This window comes from Sceloporus undulatus, chromosome 4, assembly GCF_019175285.1.
Source record: "Sceloporus undulatus isolate JIND9_A2432 ecotype Alabama chromosome 4, SceUnd_v1.1, whole genome shotgun sequence".
Taxonomy (NCBI): Eukaryota; Metazoa; Chordata; class Lepidosauria; order Squamata; family Phrynosomatidae; genus Sceloporus; species Sceloporus undulatus.
In genome coordinates this window covers 211,418,992-211,444,333 of record NC_056525.1, presented here as the reverse complement: position 1 = coordinate 211,444,333, position 25,342 = coordinate 211,418,992, and the positions used below count along the sequence as shown (strand labels likewise).

General features: G+C 39.7%; 1 protein-coding gene across 4 annotated transcripts in view; it reads right to left on the bottom strand.

The window, feature by feature from the left end:
• Positions 1-551: 551 nt before the first annotated feature.
• Positions 552-25,342, bottom strand: part of PKIA (cAMP-dependent protein kinase inhibitor alpha) — a 99,829-nt gene continuing 75,038 nt past the window's right edge. For 3 of the 4 annotated variants that reach the window (XM_042464722.1, XM_042464723.1, XM_042464721.1), the window contains 2 exons: positions 4,542-4,719; positions 552-1,065 (listed from right to left, as the gene is read on the bottom strand). In XM_042464722.1, coding sequence (XP_042320656.1) covers positions 986-1,065; positions 4,542-4,701 — 240 coding nt within the window. In that variant the 5' untranslated portion in view covers positions 4,702-4,719 and the 3' untranslated portion in view covers positions 552-985. Of the gene's footprint in view, positions 1,066-4,541; positions 4,720-5,966; positions 6,199-25,342 lie in introns of those variants that run through there. The other variant, XM_042464724.1, reaches the window with a different exon arrangement.

Sequence of the window (25,342 nt, the reverse complement as noted above, 5' to 3'; positions counted from 1 at the left end):
TAAAATTTTATTATTATTATTATTATTATTATTATTTTATCTCCCACCTGCTCAAAACACATTTCTTCTTTAAAGTTGTACCATTAAGTTTCCTCTCAAAATGTTATCACTACAATTTTTAATGAAAAATGTTTTTTAAAGGATGATAAAGAAAATATGCCGAAGAAAATATTCTTGATTCTAACCAGTTATAGCAAAGTGACCTAACTGCTCTGAGAAAACACAAGACACATCAGATTATATATTAGTTACAGCATGTCCATCTTCTAAAGGAAAGAATGCAGATGAATAATTAGGTTAGCAATTTCATCATTTGATTTTATAATCTATCATGGGCACACCACAAAACTATGAAAAACAAAACACCCTAGCCCTTTCAAAGCAAGTGGTAGAAAAATTCACAGTCACAGAAATTACCTTCATAAGCCTTTTGAGAGAAGGGGCAGTGTGGCATATCTAAATTGTACAATATAAAACATTGTAAGTAACAGAGCTGAAAACACGGAAGCAATTTAAAAAAAAACAAAACAGCAGCAAAAACCAAACGGTGCTTTCTTTACATGTGATTTTAATTGGTGAACCCTCTAGCCAGACAACCTCCACAGATCACTGAAACCATTGTCATACCATGCAATTTGAGCCTCTGCTGAACTGAAGGCTGTTTGCTACAAGATCTAGTTTCCTCTGCTTCTTATGGGCTTTCCATCAAGTGGTAATTTGCAATGAGATCCATCTGCCAAGAGAGTCTTGAGATCAAAAACGAAGTCTCAGCCATCACTAGCAGAGGTACAGAAAGTTCTGTCTGCTGCTACAACTAGCTTTTGCCTTTTTAGTACTAGAGTATACAAGTTCCAATAATCTGACCCATCCATTTTTATTTTACTGTTTGGTTTCATTGGCTTGCTCACAAGATACAAGCTTTTCCCCATAGGTGCTTGCAATTGGGCTGCATTGCACAGTTGCTGCAGTCAGTCAAAGTGGGACTTCAGCTTTGTTGTTTAGCTGCTTCTCCCTGGGCTTCCCCAGCTTGTTCAGTTGGATTTCTCTGTGCATCTCCTTCCCCTTCTGTAAAACAAAACAAAAACAAAAGATGAGCAGCTGTGGAGCTAGTGGAGTCCCAGTAAATAAGAGCAGTGGCTTTAGCTTCAACCATGTCACCAACCACACACCAATTACAGGGTAGTTATTGTTGTGGGTTGTGATGAGTTGCAAAACTGTAATACCTCTCTGTTCACTGAAATACAGTAGAAGTTATCCAGAAGTCTTTAGATAGGATGTTGGCAATGACTGAGTGGCAAGGCATTCTGTCAGGACATTACAAGCATCTTCGCAGTTTGCATAGCACTGTTGTCACAAACCTGGAAGAAATGCTAATGGTAGGAGCTTGGGGAAATGCCGCAAAGAAGTGGTTCCTGATCTGCTACCATAATAAAGGAATAGTTTTTTTAATGGACTGATCAGCATGGGTCCTTTTAATAGTTGAAGTAAGAGAAGGGAGTGCAAAATAATACAACACTATACTCATAGCACTATCATTCCACTTTTACTGTTATGACTGTCTCTTGTGGCATTCTGGGGCTTGTAGTTTAGGGAGGCCCAAGAGCTCTCTGGCTAAATGTCTCTCTCTAAGATGCAAATAGCAGGGTTCCACAGGAGGAATCTCAAACAGAAGGCACAGTGGAGCTATTGCATCTTGAGTAATTCCTTTCTGGCAAGAAAATGATAGGTGTGTGTGTGTGTGTGTGTGTGTGTAAAAACAATAGGTTTAAAAACTGATGACACTGTCTATACTCCCTGGAAAATTCTGTAAATAACTGCAGAACAAAATTAAATTAAAAACACTGAATAATTAATACACCCACCGCGTTAGTTCAATTAATAAGCAAAATGTTTCAGCTTCCGACTTGATCAGTTGCTTAAAATAAAAGTGAGCATCTCAGTTCCCAGCAGGGACAAATCTGACACTGATTTCAGGACCCACCACAAATAGCAAAATCCACGGATGCTCAAGTTCCATTACTGTATATATAAAGGCATAGTAAAATGATGTATAAAATGTCAAAATCAAGATTTGCTTTAGGAATTAGAAAAAAAAATATTTTCAAGCTGTGAATGGATGCAGAATTTGTAGATAAGCAGGCTAACTGTATCAGGAAGCTTCAGCAACCAGTGGCCAAACACTTCAATTCAGAACACCACAGTCTCCTTAATCTGTCCCTCTTTGGAACTGAAGTGTCATCTTATTGAAGCATTTTAGACAAAAAGGAAAATTTCTAGATCCATAGACTCATGACTTTTAACCTCACAAGGTCTCAACGTTGAGATCAATGCATAATCCATTTAAGATGTTACTGATGAAATGTTCTGGCACCTTGAGTGTAAGCACACTAGTGAAGTCAAACTGTTATGCTTATTATTTGAACTACTAAGTTATGTTTGTTCATCTCTAATAAATATGTATGTTTAGTGATCAGCAGCATTCTACCAGGATCCAGAACAAACTTGTAGCAAGTGCTGTTCTTCTTTACACACACACACACACGCCAAACACACACATAAAGAATATAAAATATTCTGCAAATGCAGAATAAAAAACTAGCCTGGAAATACTCATGGATAATTAATGGGGAAAAGTTATCACTTATTGGTATAAAAACAGTGGTACATAATTACTACAGTTCAAAGAAAGCAATTTCTCTTTGAATAAAGAGTAACCGTTCTGTGGTGACACATGAACATATGGTTGCTCACCTCAAAGACTAATTCATGCTTGGAAATGTTCACATTATTTTTCTGAACTTGCTGTTATTGAAACTCACTTGCGTGCGCGTGTGTGTTTTCACGCCACCTGTTGATGGTGACCCAAATAATTTTATAGGGTTTACTTAGGGAAAGAATGGTCATTTTGCCAGTTCCTTCTTCTGAAATATAGCTTACAGCACCTGATAGCTGTTGGCGGTCTCCCAACCAAGTACTAACCAGGGCTGACCCTGCTTAGCTCTCTTTAGGGTATTTAGGTCACACCTCATTTAATTAAAGGAAGCTAAAAATTCTGCAGTGAAGGCCCATTCACACTTGTAATTCCCTAAATGCATTACTTTCATGTAAATTTATTTACCACTGAATTATTGCATGGATTCCCAACTTTTTGGGGAGTTGGTGGGCACTTTTGGATTTCTGAACATGGTATGTTATTAGTGTTCTCACAACATGGGCAGCATAAAAGGGGTTTGCTTGTCCATAAATGGTTGTCATAGTTGCCATGGCTAGTCACAAAGCACCCATTCTCCAGAAAAGAAAAGAAAAATCTTAAGCATGTTACTTTTCTTTCAAACTTATCACAGCATAAGACAGAGTTGTAGTCTGAATTCCCATTATAATTAATATTTTGAATCCATTTTGAATCCTCTTGTGCTCATTTCATAGAATAATAATAAATTAAGCTCTGAGATATGTAGTTTCACTAAAAATGGATAAGGATTGGTGCCCCCAAAGATAAATCACATGCTTGCTCTCACAAATAACAACAAAATACACGTGTCCCTCCCGATTCGCGGGGCATCCATTCCGGACACACACACACGAATTGGAAATATCATGGATATTCAAGCCCCATTGGTTATAACGGCAGCACGCTCTCATGTGTGCCATTTTGTCCCTCCTCGTTTGCCGTCCGTGAAGGAGCAAAACTACGGACTCCAAGTCTGTGAATGGGAGGGATAAGTGTATTCATTTTTCAGAACACTGATGATGTTCAGAGAAACATACACCAGGCAAAACAAAAATCCACCCCTAGACAGGTAATACACAGCATAAATACAGCAATCCCCTGTCCTCCTGGCCAATACCTGTGATCCACAAAGAGTCTTCCTAATATGCTTCCAGTACATTTTTTCCCCCCTGGAACATTGGGCACACTTTAAAAAACAGCAAACATCTGTTAATATCCATTAACCTCCTATTTGAATATCCCAAAGCTATGCCATCACAGCAGATATGTGTACAGTTGTCCCTCCATTTTTGTGAGGGAACCATTCCAGACCCCCTCCCCCATGAAAATGTAAATTCACCGATATTCAAGCCCCACTGGCTTGAATGGCCGAGCGCTCCCACACATACCATTTTAACCCTCCCTGCATGCCGGTCCGCAAAGGACCGAGACCGTGGACTTGAAGTCCGTGAAAATGGATGGACAACTGTATAAGCATACAGATAATCTTTTCAGGAAAAGAGAAATGTAAGCAGGCACTAAATCCAAGAAATTTCCCCCACAAATAATACACAAACACTAATGATTTTTAATATCAATAATTTATTTTAACTGTTTAAAAGTTGAGCACTTACCTGTTTAATCTGTTTACATGATTAAACAGAAGGTGTTATAGTGTTTAATGTAAGGTTAGTTGAAGAAATTTTTGTTTTTGTCTCTGTATTCTATGTGTGTGTGTGTGTGTGTGTGTGTATATATATATATATATAGAGAGAGAGAGAGAGAGAGAGAGAAATAGAATAAAGTTAAAAAAAAAAAGCTGAGCACTTACCAGTTTTGTTTATATCAAGTTCAGATAACTTTAATGATAGTTCACTAGAATTCCCACTTGTAGAAGACACAAGAATATCATGAAGGGCATTTCTTCTCCCAGTTCTTCCAGAAGCAATGAAATCTGCATATGTAGATTCTACATCAGTCATTGCTAACATGTATCCACATAGCAGTACCTAAGAGAAACCAAATAAAAACAAGATGTATTTGCTGGATGGTACAGATAGGAGCAAGGGGTGGGGAACTTTGGGATCTTCTATTAGTTTGGACTATAAGGCCCATAATTCTTTACTACTGACCCATCTGCAGAAAGGAGACAAATATAGAAGCCTTTTTAAAAAGCACCTCCTGATGCATATCTACTACTGTATTTGCACCTTGTGTCATGAAAGCCTTAGTATCAGGAAGCTGTACATAAACTTTACTATAAAGCAATCACTTTTGAAACTAACTGAAAGTAGTTTGCAACCTAAGCTTTTGGAGACTCAGGGCCCGTACAGACAGGCCAAAATAAAGGTCACTTTAGAGGTATGCTGTTTAAACGCTGCATTTAAAGAGTCCAGAAGCTGCGCCAAGGCCACACTCCAGTCCTAAGAACTGGACCACAGCTTTGGCACAGCTCCTGACCTCCTAAGACGTGTGTGTCATTTAAATAGCATACCTCCAAAGAGACCCGAAGCAGCTTTATTTTGGCCTGTCTATTCAGGCCCTCAGTCTACTTCATCAGATTCATATAGCATATACTACAAACATCATTCTTTCAGTGAGTGTCAAAGCTGCTACAACCATGGTGGTAAACCTATGGCACACGTGCCAGATGACACACAAAACCATTTTTGAAGGCACACAGAGGGTGTGGAAGAGGAACAGGTGTGTGCCTGTTCGTTCTCTTCCCCCACTATCCTGGGTCTTCAGCTGTCTCTAGAGAGGCAGCTGAAGGCCTGGGAGAACAGGGGAAGAGAAGGAATAGGTACATGCCTGTTCCTCTTCTTCCTGGCTGTCCCAGGCCTTCAGCTGTCTCCAGATGGGCAGCTGAAGGCCCGAGAATGTGTGTGTGTGTGGGGGGGGGGCAAGGACAGACACACATCTGTTCTTCCTCTTCCTGGCCCTCCTGGGCCTTCAGCTATCTCAAGGGAAGTCCTGCCCTCAGAAATCCCGACCCCAGAAGGTGGAGGTCACACCTCCCCAGATGCCCCGTTCTCTCAGAAGTCCCACCCCCGGGCACCAGGTGATACTCAGTGCAGGAACACCTTTGAGTTTGGGCACTCGATCTCTAAAAGGTTCACCCTCACAGTGCCACAAGATCCCCTTCTACACTGATATAGACTAACAAGCCTATGTCTTTTAAAAGTACAGTCTGGAATTTCTGGAACATTTTTAAACAGGGGCTCAGCAAAGACTTTTATCATCTCCAAATTCATACCTGAAAGAGTCGGTCCAAAATGTAGGCTCAGGATCATCACAACTGCACCCCCACCCCTGATCTCTCAGCTTCTATTTCTCTACTGTTTTAAAATGGAAGCATCATCTTGAGATAAACCTGTTCTTGGCAAAAGTCTATTTTTAGTCTCTTTACTTGTGTGGCCCCCTGTCTCAATCCAACTTTCCTTTGCTTCACTCTCAGCACAGCTAAGAGACAGACAGCTATATGAGCCTTCATGGAGCCAACTGAACAGTTATTTGAGAAGCAGGCGGAAGGGGATTAGGTACAACATTTTATATGGGCTAAATATAACCATATTGAATGTCTGAGCAATTTATCCACACAGGACTTTGGAGAATGGCATATGACAGGGCAAGCAGGCCAAACCCTGACATCCTACATTAAAAGCCACAAACAAGGTCTAAAATAGAGCTCATGAGTTTGTTCAAGCCAGAGCTAGGAAGTAAACTGTTTATCTAACAAGTTATTGCAACAGCTTAGTTATTTGTTTGCAATAATGACCTGGAACTTTGTTACTTTTTTGGTTGGTTATTCAGTGCAGCATAACAGAGTTTCTTGCTTGTTACTAATACGTAAATGTGTTGAGACTGTCTTAGCAATGTGAGGCAAGAAAGGAAGGGAAGCTCCTGCCTGCTTCTTTGTAGGGTGTTGTGTAGCTAGTGAGGAGCAGGGGAGAATGACAATAACCAGCAATGTGGGAGTGGAAGGAGGAGAGACACTGAAAACAGGGGCTGCCTGGAGACTCAGTATATACTCATGTACAAGTCGACCTCATGTATAAGTCGAGAAAAGGTTTCAGGTCAAAATCATGCATTTTGATATGACCCATGACTAAGTCAAGGGTAAAACTTAGGGGGCTATAACACAGGATGGAGAGGGGAAATATTACTTCCCTCCCTTCTTCTCCTTCTCCGGACCTCTCCTGATCACTAACACCAATTCCTAGATGCTGGAGCAGAGGTTTTATCATCGGATTGAGAAGGGAAGCAAGTGGTGTTAAATGGGGAGTTTCTTCCATGGGAAGAAAAACCTTGCTTGCCTATTTCAGGACCTTTCTAAGTAATATTAGCGTACTACATACGTCGACCCAGGATTTTAGAGTCAATTTTGGGGCATACATTTCTTGACTTATAGTCAAGTAGATACAGTAGTTGGAGATTAAAACAACTACCCCTCCAAAAAAATTGGCAGCCCCTTCCTTTTTTGGTTTTCATTGTGTTAAAATGAGAGAAACTACTGTCAGCAGCAGAAAAGGAAATAAACTATGATTGGCTGCTCAATCCACAAGACCATGGAAAATGCAGTAGTAGTGCATTTTAGGTAGATAGAAATCTTACATCCAACTGGATTCTCTCTCTCTCTCTCTCTCTCTCTCTCTCTCTCTGTGTGTGTGTGTGTGTGTAGTGTATATTCCAAGCCATCTGGTTGTAAAGAAAGTGATGGAAATTATTCCTTTGTAATATCATTTTTTTTAAAAGAAGTTTCCAGATACAACATTTGAAATGGCTACTGGGTGAATTAGACAGCATTTCCTTTTATTTTTCAGTGGCACAATAGTACAGGCATACCTCAGTTAAAGCCTCTGACAAAGAAGCTCCTTTTAAATAAATCTTTTTCTGCTTACCCAGTCCCGTCTTTTCTTTCATCTGCCTAACTGTAAAGTTGTGTGGTTGTTTTTTTTAAAAACAACATTGGAATTGAGAAAGCAGTGAAGAACTGGGGAACCACAGACTTTCAGCTGCTGGATTGCAACAGCATGTCTGCAGAAAACAGTGCAATCAAGCTTGAGCTGGTAAATAATGGGAAATAGCAGAAAAAGAAAGAATGGGAAATTTCCCATACCAGAAAAACCCAGAGGAGGGAAGACAAACAACCACCCAAAGGGAAGGTATTTTTACCATATGTCAAAGGAGTCACAGACAGAATATGGAAAATGGTGAGGAAACACAACCTCAAAATGGTTTACAACCAACCAAGAAAGTCCAGCAAATGCTCAGCAAAGGACAGGAGAGACCCTCTCACTGCCGCAGGAGTTTACTGCATACCATGCAGCTGCAGACAAGTCTACATAGGGACCACCAAATGCAGTGTTCAAACATGAATCAAGGAACACAAGACGCAGACGGGGTCAGCCAGAAAAATCAGCAGTAGCAGAACATGTTATAAAATTCTTCCAAATTATCAATTGCCTTTCTCAGTCAACAGCCATGTTCAAGTTCTAACATGCTTCATTCTAGGCCTGAGAAGAAATGACGGCAAAAGCCTGAAGCCTTTTTCATAGGTAGCAAAATTGCAGTGGCATCACTAGGAGAGAGTAATCATAAAAGCATGGTACCAGGTGGTCTTTCCCTCACTTCTTGGCTGCTCTGTACAGCTACTTCTTTACGGCGTCACTACCACTGTTTTCTCCTACTAGGGAACTTATGCCAGTGCAGTAAGCTCATTCTGGGTCTCAGTTTAAACCTTGAAGGCTATACAAAGTGCTGAAATCTATACAGCGCTGTTGTGTACATTTACAGCGCTATAAAATAAACTATAATAATAATAATAATAATAATAATAATAATAATAATAATAATAATAATCCCCAATTAGGAGCCTGGATTGCTCTTTTAATGTCCAGATGAAAACCCAGAATGGATTCCTGCCCCACAATGTGGGAGTCATCAGCTACCACTGTTTCTTCCCACCTCAAGACTGCCCTGGGTCTGGATGCAGTGTCATACCCAAAGAAGCAGCAAAGGTCCACTGAAAGCAGCTTTTTCTTTTGATGCAGAATGGACCCCATGTCCAGGACAGCTGGCTGGTAGGGAGACAGTGGCCTGATACAGACAGACCAAAATAAAGCTGCTTCAAGTCACTTTGCAGGTATGCTGTTTAAATGATACATGCGTCTTAAGAGTCTGGAAGCTGCACCAAAGCCACAATCCAGTGCTAAGGACTGCAGTGCAGTTTTGGTGCAGCTTCCAGACTCTTAGGACACATGCATAATTGAAACACCATACCTCCAACGTGACCTGAAGCAGCTTTATTTTGGCCTGTATGTACAGGGCCAGTGATAGCTGGTCTCCTGAAAAAAAGAGCTCTATGGTATCTGCTTGTATTGTTGCTGCAAACAAAAGCAAAAGCATAAAGAAATGAATGATAAAGAAAAGAAGCATTATGACCCATGCTTCTACAATGACCTCCCACCAGGGGCCATGATGCCCTCACAGGTGGTCTGCAAAGGCTTGAAGAAATGTTATGAACTTTTACAGTTAAAAGACAGGAAAGAAGGAAATAACTGATATCATCATCATCATTGTATGTGTGTGTGTTGTAAGCCTTTCAAGTCGTTTCTGACTTATGGGGCTTTCTTGGCAAAATTTGTTCAGAAGAGTTTTGTCACTGGCATAGTTATTAGGGGAAAAACCCTGCGTGTTCCCCTATTTTGCTCTGCAACTAGAAAAAATATTTTTAAAATTAGGTTAAGAATCACTGGCACCAGTTATTCTGATTTTGGTATTCAATGATATATTTTTATACTTGAAGAACTTATCTTGTTCCTTTTCCAAGTCTTCTTCTGATTTCTTGACTGCAATCTCCATTTTGAATGACTAAGCCAAAATATAGAAAATCTTTAATTATATATTATGTTCTCCTTACTCACTTTTAAACTGTGCTAATAATCTGTCATTATCATTTTGTTCTTTTCTTAATATTCAAATATAACCTGCTTTTGCACTAAGCTTCCATTAATATTCATTCCAATCCTTTGCTATTTTCTGCTAGTAATATGGTGTCATCTCATATCTTAAATTGTTGACATTCCTGACCCTCGTTTTTTATACCTCCTTCCTCCAAGCAGAATTCCACTTTCCACATGATGCATTCTGCTTCTTGTCTTTCCTCCTAAGCCCACCCTTCAACACTCCTTTTCTGTCTCTGTGGACAACATTTCTATTCAACCAGTTCAGCAAGCCCGCAGTCTTGGTTTTATCTTTGATTCTTCTCTGTCTTGTATCCCCCAGATCCAGACCACAGCCAAGGCTTGTAGATTCTTTTTATACAATATTGCCAAAATCTGACCATATCTCTCTGCCTCTACTGCCAAGATCCTGGTCCATGCCCTAGTGATCTCACGACTCGATTACTGCAACATCCTCTTGGCTGGGCTTACTTACTCTCTTTCACCTCCGTCCTTTAATTTCTGTCCAGCAACCAGCTGCACACATTATCACATCCACCCACCAGAACGTTTAAAGCCCTCCATGGGCTGGCCCCTCCCTACTTATCAGACCTTATTTCCCCTCACCTTCCCACTAGGGCCCTCCGTTCTGGTTGTCAAGGTCTGCTATCCCAGCCCAGGATTTCCTCTGCCCCATCTCGGATTCGCCCCTTTTCACTTGCTGCCCCTCAATCCTGGAACCTTCTTCCCCCGTGAGCAAGAGCCATCACTTCCTTAACCAGCTTCAAAACGGAGTTGAAGACCATCCTGTTCAGAGAAGCATTCCCAGGCATTGCATAATTGTCACTTGCTATTTGATGTTCTTTTGTTGTCTGTTTATTGAATCATTTCCTTTATTGCTATGTATTTTATATGTATTATCTTACTAGACAGGCCCCTTCCTCACCACCACTCCCTTCTCCTTCTGTGTCGTGTCTTTTTAGATTGTAAGCCTGAGGGCAGGGAACCGTCCAATTAATAAGATTGTATGTACAGCGCTGTCTAAATTTACAGCGCTTTATAAATAAAGGTTAATAATAATAAAATTAAACAGGGTGATAAAATCCTGGCAGTGGCCTCTTGATCAGAGTATAAATAATATGTTAGGTCAATCAAATGTTTTTGCATATTCCCCCCCCCAAAGAGTTATCCATAGTTCTTCATGACCTACAGTATGAATGGTCTGGTTGTAGTCTATAAAACCTAAGTTGATTGTCTTCTGAAAGTCTTTGATCTAGCCAATATACATTTGTAAGATTATTTCTAGGGTTTCTCCTTGGATGTTTCTTCTTGGATGTCCTGCTCCACATATGGTAAAAGTCTTTGTTGCAAAATCTTGAGAATCAATTTGCTTACATGGGAGATTAATGCAATGGTTCAGTGGTTACTACAATCCCTGATGTCCCCTTTCTTGTGGACTGAAATGTTTATCAAGTGTTACCAATTTGTAGAAGAGTTTTTGGATGGATTCCAACCCTATAACTTGAAACAGTTGTATTGGCATGCCATATGTTTTGAGAGCAGCTTCCACTTCAGGCCCTAATCTTATAGGCTCATTGTCCAAAGGTTCTGCCTTGAAGGAAACTCTCATTGACAAAAAGAGATACAGGGGACAATGAAGGAATGAATTAGGGTGATTTAAATTCTCTTAAGACTATGCACCATAAAAAAAAAAGACTATGCACCATATTATTATTATTTGTATTTTCCCGCCTCTCCCTGCGGATCAAGGCGGGATTACATCAACAAATTAACACAGTACAGTTATAAAATGCAATCAATAAAACACTGACATTATTATTAATTCAATAAAATAGCTAAAACATCTAAAACATACATCATAACCAGAAGTGAAGCATTTTATCCTAAAGATCTCCTATAAGAGGCCAAATAGGTAAGCCCGCTGGAAGAGATCCGTTTTAAGTGCCTTCTTAAAGGCATATAAGGTGGTGATAAGACAGCTCTCTTCCGGTAGGCTATTCCACAGTTTCGGGGCTGTGTCCGTAAATTATCTATGGGAAGTTGACATTAACTTGGGCTTATGGTATTCTAATAAATTCTTCCCTGTTGTTCTGAGAGTGCGGGGTGGATTGTGTAGGGAGAGGCATTCCCTCAAGTAACTCGGGTCCAAGCCATGAAGGGCTTTAAAGGTAATAACCAACACTTTGTACTGCACCTGGAAGCATAGATCAGGGCTATTAGGAGTTGCAGTTCAATATCATCTGGGGGGCTGCATGAATCCTCTTTTTGTCTTCAGAGGATCTAGACAACTCCTCAAACCAGGGTTTCATCATGTAGATCTCCAGACATACAGCCACAGTGGCTGTGCTTTAGAGAGCTATAAGTCAAATTAAGAGGGAGGCCAGCCAGCAGGAAAACTAGAACATAATATATTGTTAGTTGTCTGTCTATCCACACATACAGTAGATGCTCCTAAGCTAAGAAAAAAAGATGATTGCTTATTTATGGTATGTGACTGCCATACCATCAAAAGGAGGAAATGCATCACAAAAACAGAAGCTTAAAAACAGCACATCTTTGTATATAACTCATGTACACAGATGTAAATGTGAAAATAATTATTCCATTCTAAATAGGAATACAATACACAACATTAGACTAGGGAGGACTATGACCAGGTAATCTACATCTCAGATGAGTTTTCTATTAGCAACAAGAGCCCTGTCCTCTGCCTTCTTTATCTTTAAACTAGACTTAAGTAGACTGTCATGTCAATAAATGAAGAATTCAAAAATGAATAAGTTACCATTAGTTCCAGAACTATATTTACTTAATATTACTGAACCTATAAAGGAAATTATGAATCAAGAAGAAAGTAGTATTTTGATTTATATGTTAATTGTGGCTCTTCAAGTGGACCAACTACCTGAAGGGCTACCAGCACTTCCCTTATTGGAAGTGCAAAAAGGGTCCCACTACGGAGGACTGAGTTACTAAAGTAAAAATACTGGCAATAATTGACATGTTTTCTATGATTGAAAAAGGAGACTCATTTCAACAGCAAAAGAAAAAATGGGAGAAAGTAATGGAACTTTGGGCTCAAGATTAGATGTGAAAAAGTATTAATGGTAAAATTAACATCGGTTTCGGTCACAATTTATTGAAACTTCTGTTACCTTTCTTTAAACTGTATAAATATAAGGGGGGAAATGAAGTATTCAGAAAGTGTATGTTATCCATAAAGTAGGTCATGTGGCTTCCTTATGTCTTCTGGACCCCTCTGAGAGGTATGATTGAGTGACACTCCTAGGCTGCCCAAGGCTTGTTCCATCTACCTACAGTACATTTGTTACAGGTCATTTATCTACAGTAGAGAATTTGCCAGGGAAAGGAAAGATCATGTGCAAAGTGGCGGAAAGGTGGCAAAATAAAAAAAAAATAATAAAATGGGAGGAGGGAGGTAAATGAAAGGCTTTTTAACTACTGCATAAGATACTTCCCTCTTAGTGAAAGGCAGGCACAATAACGACCAAGCAAATATTATTTTGTTCATCCTATTTAAAATCAGAAGTGTCACTAAAACAAAAAAGGGTTTGCAAATACAAAAAACACAAGTCAAATAATAACTGGCTGCCCAAATGACAACAACACTTGCATAGACTGCCAAGCAGAATATTCCTGCATCAAATGTTCATACTTTGATCCCTTACATGTAAACATTTACCATCTCATATTCTCTTACCATGAGATCGCATTCATCTGATCCATTTATCTCAAGCTGATTTCCAAGACAAAGTGCAAAGCCACTAGGTAATTGGACAAATGACCAGCTGTGATGAGCCATTCCTCAAAGACCAATAATAACTATCCTCTTCATGGTAATTTGACATCAATCCAAAATTACACACTAATTATGCTCCGTCAGACTACTGATTTGCAATGATCTATTAATGTGGAAAGCTTACCATAAGGCTTGTTCTCATGTTGCTATGAAAAAATCTCACTTTGGTCTATGATCAAATTGTGCACACCAGGTTACTGACAACAAACACATGATTGCACACTTGTTAGTTAAAATGTTCTTGGCTCTCTCCCTTGTTCTGGATCAAATTAACTGCCTTAACACTACACATACACATGCTAAATTGTGGCAGTGCTTCAGACTGAATGTTCTTCTACAAGATTCCAGTATTACTTAAAAGGGCTGGGGAGAAGATGAGAATGGACTTCCTTAGCCATCTTTGATTCAAGGAAGCTGTGGAGCTCCAGTGATCTGGGTTACATAGAATTCTTCAACTGTTTCCCCTAAAGTAGTCTGAGGCTTTTCTTCCCTCAAAAACTACGTATCTATCCCTGGGTCCTACCACACTCAACCTTATATTTACCCCTCTTGATCAGATACTTGGTAGCATGTTTCTGTTGTTATTACTAAATAATCACTTCAGGCTACTCTGTTGTGAATGAGAAGAAAAATAGTTTTTTTTATTTACACAAAGAGTTTATGATATTATTTCTCTTGCTGGTTCATAAAGCTTGTGGTTACAAAATGTTATTTTACTTCACTGGTTACAAAATTATCACTGTTTCAGTTCTTTCAATATCTTCAGTTATACTTCAATGGTGTTATATCTGTTTACACACATTTCCCCTACAATCTGTTCAATAGGACAGTGATGGTGAACCTTTTAGAGACCGAGTGCCCAAACTGAAAAGTGTTCCCACACTGGGTGTCACCCAGTACTGGGACATCTAGGGGGGTGGGACATCTGGGTGGCGGGACCTCCGCCTTCTGGGGATGGGATTTTTGCCTTCCAGGGATGGGGCTTCCGGGAATGGAGATCATAACCAACAGAACAATGCAGAGAGATGTGGCTGGAGATTTTGGGTTGCCCATCAGTGTGCAGACCAAAGCCAGTCTTCCTGGTTCCTATTGTTTGCCAGCTTGTTCCCTTCTAGTCATTGGAAAGTTCACTCTATTTTCCATGCATTTTTTAAAAAGCAGGTTTTTGACATATCCCCATGTTTCTCCACAGCGTCCTGTCTCTTATGTCTCACTCTCTGAAGTCCACAAATACTGCACCATTTTATTTTATATAAGGGACATCATTACTGTACAGGAAATCTCTGGTAGAAATTTTCTATATTTAAGGCACATACACACCCCAAAATCCTAAAGCCATAAAGGTAATAGAGCCCTCATCTCTTCCTTCTTAAGAGCTGTCTAACAATGCAATGGCTTTGTCATTTAAAGGCATGGGCCATGATCCTGTATCACACAATCTATGTTTCATGACTTTACGAATCCATTGAAGGAATGCAACAAACCATAAATCAGAATTGTGACTGCAGCCAAGAAATAAGAAGAAGACTAGGAATGGGAAGGGCAGCTTTGAAAGAACTAGATAAGATCCTACAATGGAAAGACATACAACTGAGCACTACAGTCAGAATTGTCCAAGCCATAGTATTCCCCAGCTGGACAATGAAGAAAATGGACAGGAAATGAATAAACTCATTTGAGATGTGGTCCTGGAGAAGAGTGCTGAAAATACCGTGGACAGCCAAAAAGAGAAACAAATAGGTCAGTGACAGTGAACCTTTTACAGACCTGGTGCCCAAACTGCAACCCAGACCCCACTTATTTATTGCAAAGTGCCACATCCCTCTGGCTTTCTAGTAAGAAACTCTGGCAAACTCTGTGCTAGGGCGACAGCGTGTGTGCCCACAGAGAGGGCTCTGAGTGCCACCTCTGGCACGTGTGCCATAGGTTCTCCATCACTGCAATAGGTCCTTGAACAGATCAAGCCTGAACTCCCCATGGAAGTCAAGATGTTTAAATTGAGGCTGTTGTATTTTGGTCACATCACGAGAAGGCATTAACTTGAAAAGACATCATTGCTTGTAAAGGTAGAAGGCAATAGAAAGAGAAAACTACATGTCAAATGGCAAAACTCAATTAGGGAGGTAATGGTCATGAATCTACAGGAATTGAGCAGAACAGTAGAGGATAGGGGGACTTGGAGAGGTCTCATCCACAGAGTCACCATGAGTAGGTGACAATTCAAGGAGCCTATGAGTGCTATGGGGCACATTAAAAAAAACAAACCCAACTGGTTTTGAGGAAAGCACAGAGATCAATACAGAATGTTTCTTTTTTAAAAACAAAAGTAGCAACATATTAATTTGCTGTAACTTGTTTGCTATTCAAGGCAATAAATAAATAAATAAATAAACATGAAAGACTTTAAAAGGTGTAAGGAGATTCAGTGTCCACACTATGATCCCTCCTTGCCAATAAACCTATCCCCTGGTTCTTCTTACTAGAATCTGTTAAAAATAGTAACAGGGACCATTTGACACAGATCACTGTCCCTAATTTTTATTGAACTAGAACCTAAAGGTATCTGCTGTATAGATAAGCAGGATGCTGTGTACCACTTATTTGCTTACATCCTAAAAACTGGTTCAGCCTGGCCTTACTGGACCCAGCTGAGTTACTGTGACATCTGTAAAAGAAAACAGATGCATTTTTAGAAACTGATGCTTTTATACAACAAGTATTCTTATATCAGGACTGGTATTCAAAACAGCAGTAAAGAAACTAAATAGTTCACTGGAAAGGGGAAATTAGCATGAAACAGGGAGAGATTGAAAAAGGACTATTAAGGAAACAGCTTTCCAATTATTTCCAGAGAGTATGGTAAATGGACTACACAAAGGACACGGAAAGACAATTTTACTGTCTAATGCGACCCAGGTCTTGCACTTAGTATGCAAAATAATATTCAAAGAATTGTGCTTTTTATTATATATTTTTTCAATTATTTCATGTTTCTATCTGAAACTTGATTATCACAGTCAGCTACACCAGCTATCAAACAGTGAACTAAGGGCTGGAACAGACAGGCCAAAATAAAGCTGCTTTGGGTCACTTTGGAGGTATGCTGTTTAAATGACGCACGCATCTTAAGAGGCCAGAAGCTGTGCCCAAACTGCGCTCCTGTCCTTAGGACTGGAGCATGACTTCTGGCCTCTTACGGTGCATGCATCAATTAAACAGCGTAACTCCAAAGTGACCCAAAGCAGCTTTATTTTGGCCTGTCTGTTTGGGCCCTAAGTACCTCTCACATAAAATGCATATTCCAGTAACAGCAGATGCATGCTTTAAGAAGTCATGTGAATCAAACTAAGATAAGACATATTTTATATTGTACTTTTGCACATTGATAATTCAAGTATCACACCAAAACTGTCTCTTTAAAGACAGACTGCCTCATTCTGCATATGTGTTAAAATTACATGGTTTATTGTGGACTGTGTTAGTGTTCAATGTTGTTTGACATTATTTCTCTACCCTAAAGTAAAAAAATAATCTGACATAACAAGATTGGTGAGATACATTTATTTTTTCATTAAGAATATGTTAATTTAGTTTTTAAGTGGAATTGGTTATTTAATGGGTTTTTAAACCTTTGCTATCAAATACAGTTTAGCAATAATTTATTTTAAATTGTTATAAACTGCCTTGGGTCCTCTACTGGAGAAAGGGGAGATATAAATTAAATCAATAAATTGGAGAATCAATTGGGAGAATTGGCCAGTGCCAGAAGACTGCCTCTCATAATTCTTTCTTTTTTTTTAACTTTTGGGTATCAATTTATTTCTAAATCTAGTATTTCTATATTTTGTTTAAAAATGGCAAGCACATTGTTCCTAAATCCAGTATTTCCAATCATTTCCAACCAAAGACCTCCTTCTTTGGGAAGTTTTTTAAACAGAGGCTGGCCCTTGTGCCCTCTTCCAACTCTACAATTCTATGTGTGTTTCTGCCTGCAACAAGCAAGATAAACAGCAGTCACTTATTTACTTACTGAGCATACATGAACAGCAAAACAGAGAGAAAAGGGAGATTTAGAAATGTACTCAGTTCTTCCCAAATTAGTTATTTTCTCATTGGAAAAACACCAGTAAGAGCTAGTGTGGTGTAGTGATTTGAGCACTGGACTATGACTGGAGATAAGCTTGCAACCCTGGAGACCAGATTTCAAATCTTCACTTGGCTATGGAAACCCACTGGGTGGTCTTGAGCAAGTTTCACCCATCCTTAAAGGAAGAGCATGGCAAAGCCCTTCTGAAATCTTGCCAAAAAGACTTGTGACAAGGTTTGTCTTAGGGTCGCCATTATTTAGAAATGACTTGAAGGCACACAACAACAAGCTTCTGACAGTTAGAATTTCAAAACAAAAAATGCCAATAAAGGCTGCCAACAAAAATTGAATCAGAATGGCCAACATATTTACATGAATTTTACTTTTTCTATGTCATTTTAAGCAGGATTACATAGGCAGCTTTCCCATGTTGAATTTTTCCAAGTATTCTTTGACTCATAACAAACTACAAAAGTCTGGAATAATTAAAAACCTATCAGGAGTTCTACCAGTGATTCAGATCTAAAGAAGTTGTATTCTCCCTATCCTACATTTATACCAGCACAGGGATGAGCCTCCAGAAGGTGTCCAAATGCAACTCCCATAATTGGCCACTGGCTATAATGGCCAGGTCAGATTGGATCTGCAATCAAACAAAATCTAGAGCCACAAATTCCCTACTCTGCACTAGCAGAAAGCACCTCCTTTTGTACAAGATACAACACCCAGTTTTCACATTCTATGGAGCCTATGCTATAGCCCTATTTATGATATGCTCTCCATTTGTAGAGGGTTTTTCCATACTTCATTGGATACAAACATATACACTGAGCACTATACTAAATGTAACAATCCTGAATTGGGTAATTACAAGTTTTACCCTTTGGGTTCCTTAGGCACCAGTGAAGCAACAGCATATCTGCACTCATTCACCAAAACTCTTTCTTTTCTGGAAACAGGTCACAGGCTGGCAGTCAATGGCTCACAGACTGGCAGCTGTCCATGGGCCATCACTTTGAGTAGCACTGACTGGCCTGGGAACTAGAACAGCAATCAATTTGGTGATAGGATTAGCAGAGCCATCCTCTAAATGAGCCAGAATTTCAGTCTTTCCATTAAGAAAGCTATGGTGTTCATATAAAGCATTACTGTTCAGAGCACAAATGTCTGCCATCAATAGAAGAGTTACAGTTGCCCTCCTAACAAGAAGTCATTAATTGCCCTATACTAAAAACAAAACAAGACTGGAAACACAATACTACTGTGAAAGGCAAGCAGTCAATTTGTACTAATGAACATGGCTGCATTTTTGATAACTGTTAATGATAACAGCAGTATAGGTGGTCTGTGTATTACAATTTTCATGTAAATTATGGAACCTTATTTCTCTTTTACTTGAAAAGAAAGACAAAGTATTCTCTCTAGGCATTTTCTAGGTTCTCCCATACAGTTCTATGGTATGCCTCTTCCAGAAGTAGACCTTAGTCATGATGGAGGACCTACAAATGCCTAGAGAAGTGTTCTCTCCAGGAATCTTTGGTTCTTCAGCACAATTCTGTGGTGAACATCTGGCAGAAGCATACCACAGAATCACACTGGAGGACCTAGAAAATGACTAGATAATGTATTTTTTCCAATGTTTGAAAGTGAGTCCTTGTAATACAAACTCGCATAATATGTGGGCAACCTAAATTCTGAATCAAGTATTATTAGCATCTATGCTGTCATTTTGAAACACAGATGTCCTTCCAGTTACTGTTGCATGGTAACTTCCATCAGCTTTAGGAAGCATTACTACTGAATGATGAGAGCTGCAATTCAAGAAAAATTTTGTGGGACACAAGTTGCCTACCCTTGTTTTTAAGTGCAGGGTTTTTAGGTGCACTGAATGGCAGAGGGAAGAAGATGGAGATGCAGACAAACATATACACACAGACATACACACACTAGCGTGGGTAGACCTGCTTGATTAAAAAATGGAAAGAACCACATTTTTATATCCATAAGAAGCTGCCTAGTCTACTCGTACCAGCAGAAGCTCTCCATGGTATCTAAGGGTGGCTGCTTCCTTTCACTGCTACCAGAAGCTTCTAACTAGACATACAAAGAATTGGACTTGGGACTTTTAGCTTGAAAACCCTGCTGCCTTCTACTGAGCTATTGCTTCTCCTCAATACCATGAAGCCTACTTTCAGCAACAAACCACACTTACAATGACAAACCTAGGGTGTATTTACACAAAGGAAAATAATAAACCCTATCTTGAACCTGGTGCAATCAGTTCAGATGATATACAGCCAGTCCTACAGCAAAACTTAAGCTTAAGATAATTCACAGGTTACTCTGGAGCTTCCAGGAAACTCCAGCATGATCTCAGTGCTTTTGAAGTGTGGACAGCTGGGTCGGGTTGGATTCAGGATGATCTACTTGTCCACGTGTCATAAATACCCATTGGGAAAGAAGGACTAGCAGACATCTACATTTTCTGTCCCTCTCACTGATCAAGAACTAGAAAGCCTCTCTGGGGCCACCACAGCCTCATCAGCCAAGCATATCCCTGGCAGAGCTTTGCTGGCGGTGTTACTTCTGGTGAGGTTAGAATGGGGCACTCAGACATGTGTGCAACAAAAAGGATACATCATAAGGCTGGATTCCCCGTTATGACCTCACCCAAAATGATGTTGCCAGCAAGATTCTGCCAGGGAGCTGCATGGCTAGTGGGGCTGTGGTGGCAATCCTGAAGAGAACAAGGCACTTGTGCTGATGTGCAGTCCGCCAACCCAACTGTCTGGACAGCAAGGTGGCATTGCATCTCTTTTGTGTCAGTCATATGTGGTGCTCACATGGTGAATCTGGGGCAGTTCAGGAGTAGAATACTCCAGACTGCACCTGGATTATTTTAGCTAGTGTAGAAAACCCAGAGCCGACAAAAAGAATGATCAGGCTAATTTGCTATACATTCCGATAATGGAGTGTCCAAAGTGACTGCATAGGTACAGATCAAAAAAGTGACAGGGAATACCTGTTTAGAGAAAGGTTTATGCCACCTAAAAATCTGACTAAAATACATTAATTTTACAGTCCACTGTTACGATAAATAACTTCTTTATCCTTCATCTAGTCATCTGCATCCTACGCATTCTCCATTTGGTTTTTTTTTTTTAAGTAAGTCTATATTTTTATAGTTATTATTGCACTTTTGGTCTGGCACCCCTGAATGACTGTTAAGTCAAAGCTGCCTTGCCATTGTTGCTATGCAACCATGGAGCCGAGTTATGACAATTATTTCATCAGGAAGTCTTGAGTGTACCATTTAAGCTCTGTTTCCAGCAGGAATATGTTTACAACTTCATTATTACATGAGCCATTAAACTCTTATTACAACATTGTATAAAAGACCAGCCTGAGAATCTACATGTATCACTTGGAAGATGTTTGTTGTTGCTGTGTGCCTTCAAGTTGTTTCTAACCCTAAGGCAAACATATCAACATATCAGGGGGTTTTCTTGGCAAGGTTTGTTCACAGGAGGTTTGCCATTGCCTTCCCCTGAAGCTGAGAGCACATGACTTGCCCATGGTCACCCAGTGGGTTTCATGGCTGAGCCAGGAATTGAACCCTGATCTCTACACTTATAGTCCAATATTCACACATATATGTCACACTGGCTCTGATAGGCACGCTATATATATATATATAGAGAGAGAGAGAGAGACAGACAGACAGACAGACAGACAGACAGACAACTTTTTTCTGATCACACATTTTTTCTAGCATCCAGCAAGCAACATGAAATGTTGCAGACTTGTATCAATGTTATCCTAGTCCCAATATCCTCCTCTGAAAATCCTGGTAGAGTTGTACTTTTTTGAGGAACCAGAAAATGCTCTATAGCAGACTTTGGCACAAACTGCCACAGCAAAAAATTATTGTTAGAAGAAGAATTTTCAGCACAGAGCTAATAACTACAAATGTTAGTTTATAGTTGTCGTGTTCCTTCAAGTCATTTCCAAGTTAGGGTGACCCTAAACAACCACAGGGTTTTCTTGGCAAGGTCTGCTCACAGATTTGCCTTTGCTTTTTTCTGAGGCTGAGAGAGTGCAATTTGCCCAAGGTCACCCGGTTGGTTTCTATGGCTGAGCAGGGATTTGAACCCTGGCGTCCAGAGCCATAGTCCAATGTTCAAGCCACTAAACTATGATTGCTCTCAAAATTTAGTACCAAGTGAAACTACTTGGTACAAAGTGGCTTTCTGGGATACTTTTTGCATGGGCAAATCAAAGACAAATAGCTTCCCACACAATACCTTTATACACACTGTAGCTTTCCACCAGTCAATAAATATCTGGCAATAACATGACACCTGCAGAGGGGTATTTATCCTGCTGCTCAGTTACACACCACACACTGTCCAGATCCATATGTGAGCCACCTGAAGCTGACTGTATATTTATTCAGAACTTTTCTAGCCTACTACTCAAAATGGATTACAATATGACATACATCCCAGTGTAAAGGTTTGTAAATTAATGTTTGAGTCTCTTCACATATTCCTAGTTACACAACGTCTATCATATATCTTTAATAAGCAGTCATTCTATTTTTACTTCTCTGATAGCCTTCATAAAGACTCTTATATGTAACAATCCATTATGTCATGGTGGAGAAAATGTAGCCCACAGGATGTATTAAGTCCCCAAGATACACTTTTTGCAACTCCTGCAGCCTCTACATTTGCAGGGAAAAGGCACTAACTTACCCCAAATCACATGTAAATCTCACAGTCTGCCTTTCTTCACCCCAGATTCTCTCCCCCTTTGGCTGTATTCTGTTAAATTTTGTATTCTGTCAAAATCCTGGAGGTGGAATGATGCTGAAACCCAAGTTGTGTAGATTCTTCCTCCCAGAAAACTGGTCTTTAACTCTTCTTCTCCACACAGTTGGAACATCCCTGCCCTAAGCTCTGATAGTTAAGATGAAATTCTGATGAAAAAGACAACATATAATTAGGGTCCCTGTATGCGCTATTGTACAACTTCTGGCATATATGTGGACCTGAGTTCTGGTTGTCAGGATTGAGTTTTCAGCTGATTGACAGTACATTCACTCTCAGACTAAGAAGCAACATGAAAAGTGCTGTATTGCTGAAGAATAATTCTATTCCTTCTAGTTTTCAGATATCCCACAGATGGCTACCCAGTTAGAATACAGCTCCATACTGTGATATATTCTAAATGTTACCATATTAATTTTTTCTTGATTACAGCACCTGGTGCTTGTCTGTGTACAGCTGGCCGCAGACCAGCATACACAAATGATTCACAGTTGCTTGATATGAAAAGTCTGAACTATTTGATACTATAAAAGTATAATTAGATTGTACAAATACCATGCTCTGTAAATACTGTGAGTAAGACCGTGTAAATGCAAATATTATGAGTAAGACCATGTCCAAATTACAGATCTTAATGCTTTCAATTTCTCAGGGCTATTAAAGGGATGTAAAAACTAAAACATTCAATATTTTAAAATGTTGCTGAGCTTATACAACTGGGCGTAGATAAATGAGTCTTGAGGAAGAAGGGTTCTAATACCTACTTCAAGTATGAGGCATATATTATTGTTGATGTTACTGCTGCTGCTACTCTGTGCCTTCATTTAAAATTATATGCTATTCCTATTCAATTCAACTCAGACTTAATGATGACTCTAGTTTAGAGTTTTCCTGGCAAGATTCGTTCAGAGGGGGATTGCCATTGCCTTTCTCTATAGCTGAACATGTGATACTTTGTGCAAGATCACCCAGTGAGGCTTCATGGCTGTGTAAGGGTTCAAACCCTGGTCTCTCAGAGTTATAGTCCAATACTTAAACCATGTTAACTCTCTGAAGTACATACAGTGGATCCTTGTTATATGCTGGGGTTTGGTTCCAAGATCCCCCGTGTATAACAAAATCCGTGTATGCTCAAGTCCCATTAAGTATAATGACATAGCAAAATGGTGTCCCTAATAAAAAATGGAACATCAAGGTAAATTTATACTTTTTTGGAACATTTTCAAACCGTGTATGCTTAAATCCGTGTATAAAAAATCTGTGTATAAGAAGGGCCGACTGTATTACAAATCCTGAATTCTTCTTCACCTTTGATCATTCACTCTCATTTGTTCTCCCATCCATTTTGTCCCAATTACCAGCTCCCTCTCATGTAAATCATTGTTATTTGGATATTCAAACAAAAATCCACTGAACAGTGATACCTTTATTGGCCAATGGAAATGCACAATATACTTGTTGCAAGCTTTTGAAGCTCCACTGTCTTCTTCATCAGGCAAGGTGTTACATACCAAACAGGGGAAAAAATCAGCATTTGGGCAAAGTCTAGGAAATTTAAAGTCCATTGCATTTCAACAAGGACTCTTCTTTTGCAATCCAATATGTTATCTGGAGACTTTGGGTAAGATACCCCAGGTAACTCAAAGGAATATTGCCATTCCATGGCAATATGTTGTGTGATAGGCTAGTATTCTCTAAAGGCTGCTGATATTGACTTTGGGGTTTTAATTTATCATTGTTTTATTACACTTTTATTCATCCCCCCCTCCCCCCGCTACAAAAGGTAGTGATGATTATCTGTATAGTTTCCTACCACCTCTCACATTATTTTTCACAATTTGGGCTGAAAGATGGTGACTAGCTTGTTATCCAACAAGCTTTGCAGCCAAGAAAATATTCCAGGCTCTACAACAGATCAAGCCCAAACTCTCCCTAGAAGCCAAGATCATTAAACTGAGGCTGTTGTACTTTGGTCACATCATGAGAAGGTATGAAACACTAGAAAAGACAATGATGCCAGGAAAAATACGGGGAAGTAGAAAGAGTGGAAGACCACATGTCAGATGGTTAGATTCAATCAAAGAGGCCATGGGCTTGAGCTTGCAGGACCCGAACCAGAGCAGTGGAGGGGGGTGTCTTCAAGAGGCCTCATCCACAGAGTCATCATGAATCAAGGCCCACAAGAAGAACACCTATTCTGAAACTTGATTTCCAGGCCTAAATATAGCTACTGCACCATACATAGTCTCTTCCGATGGATGCAAGCTACAGGAAAAGCTCCTCAACATTAGGAAGAACTTCCTGACAGTAAGGACTGTTCGACAGTGGAACACACTCCCTTGGAGTGTAGTGGAGTCTCCTTCCTTGGAGGTCTTTAAACAGAGGCTGGATGGCCATCTGTCAGGGGAGTCTTGATTGCATATACCTGCATGGCAGAGGATTGGACTGGATGGCCCTTGTGGTCTTTTCCAACTCCTGCATTTTGATCATGACTAAGAAGCATGGATTTATATTTATATTAGTGCTTTTAGCTTTTATTTTGTAGCATCCTACATTTTTCTTGAATGTCCTACATTTTGTGGCACTCTATTCCTGTTTTATGGTTAGGACATCTGGTCAATCTAGGGACACAGAATTTGTAGTTCAACCGTTATCTGGATGGCGGCATAATTTCCACTCTTGTTACATAAAAACTCTTGTATATAGCTTATAGCCATCTTGAGCCAAAGAATTTAGAAAGCAGAGAAGACGCACTTTACAACAGTTATAAAGTGCTGCTTTGATAGAAATATTTACACAAGTTCCATAAATCAGGCTGCTGAAGAAAACTAAAGATGATGCCCAGGATAATGTTTTTTACATGTGGGTTGACCAACTCTAGCTTTACAGAGAATATATATCCCTCCACTTGTCCCCTCCAATGTCCCA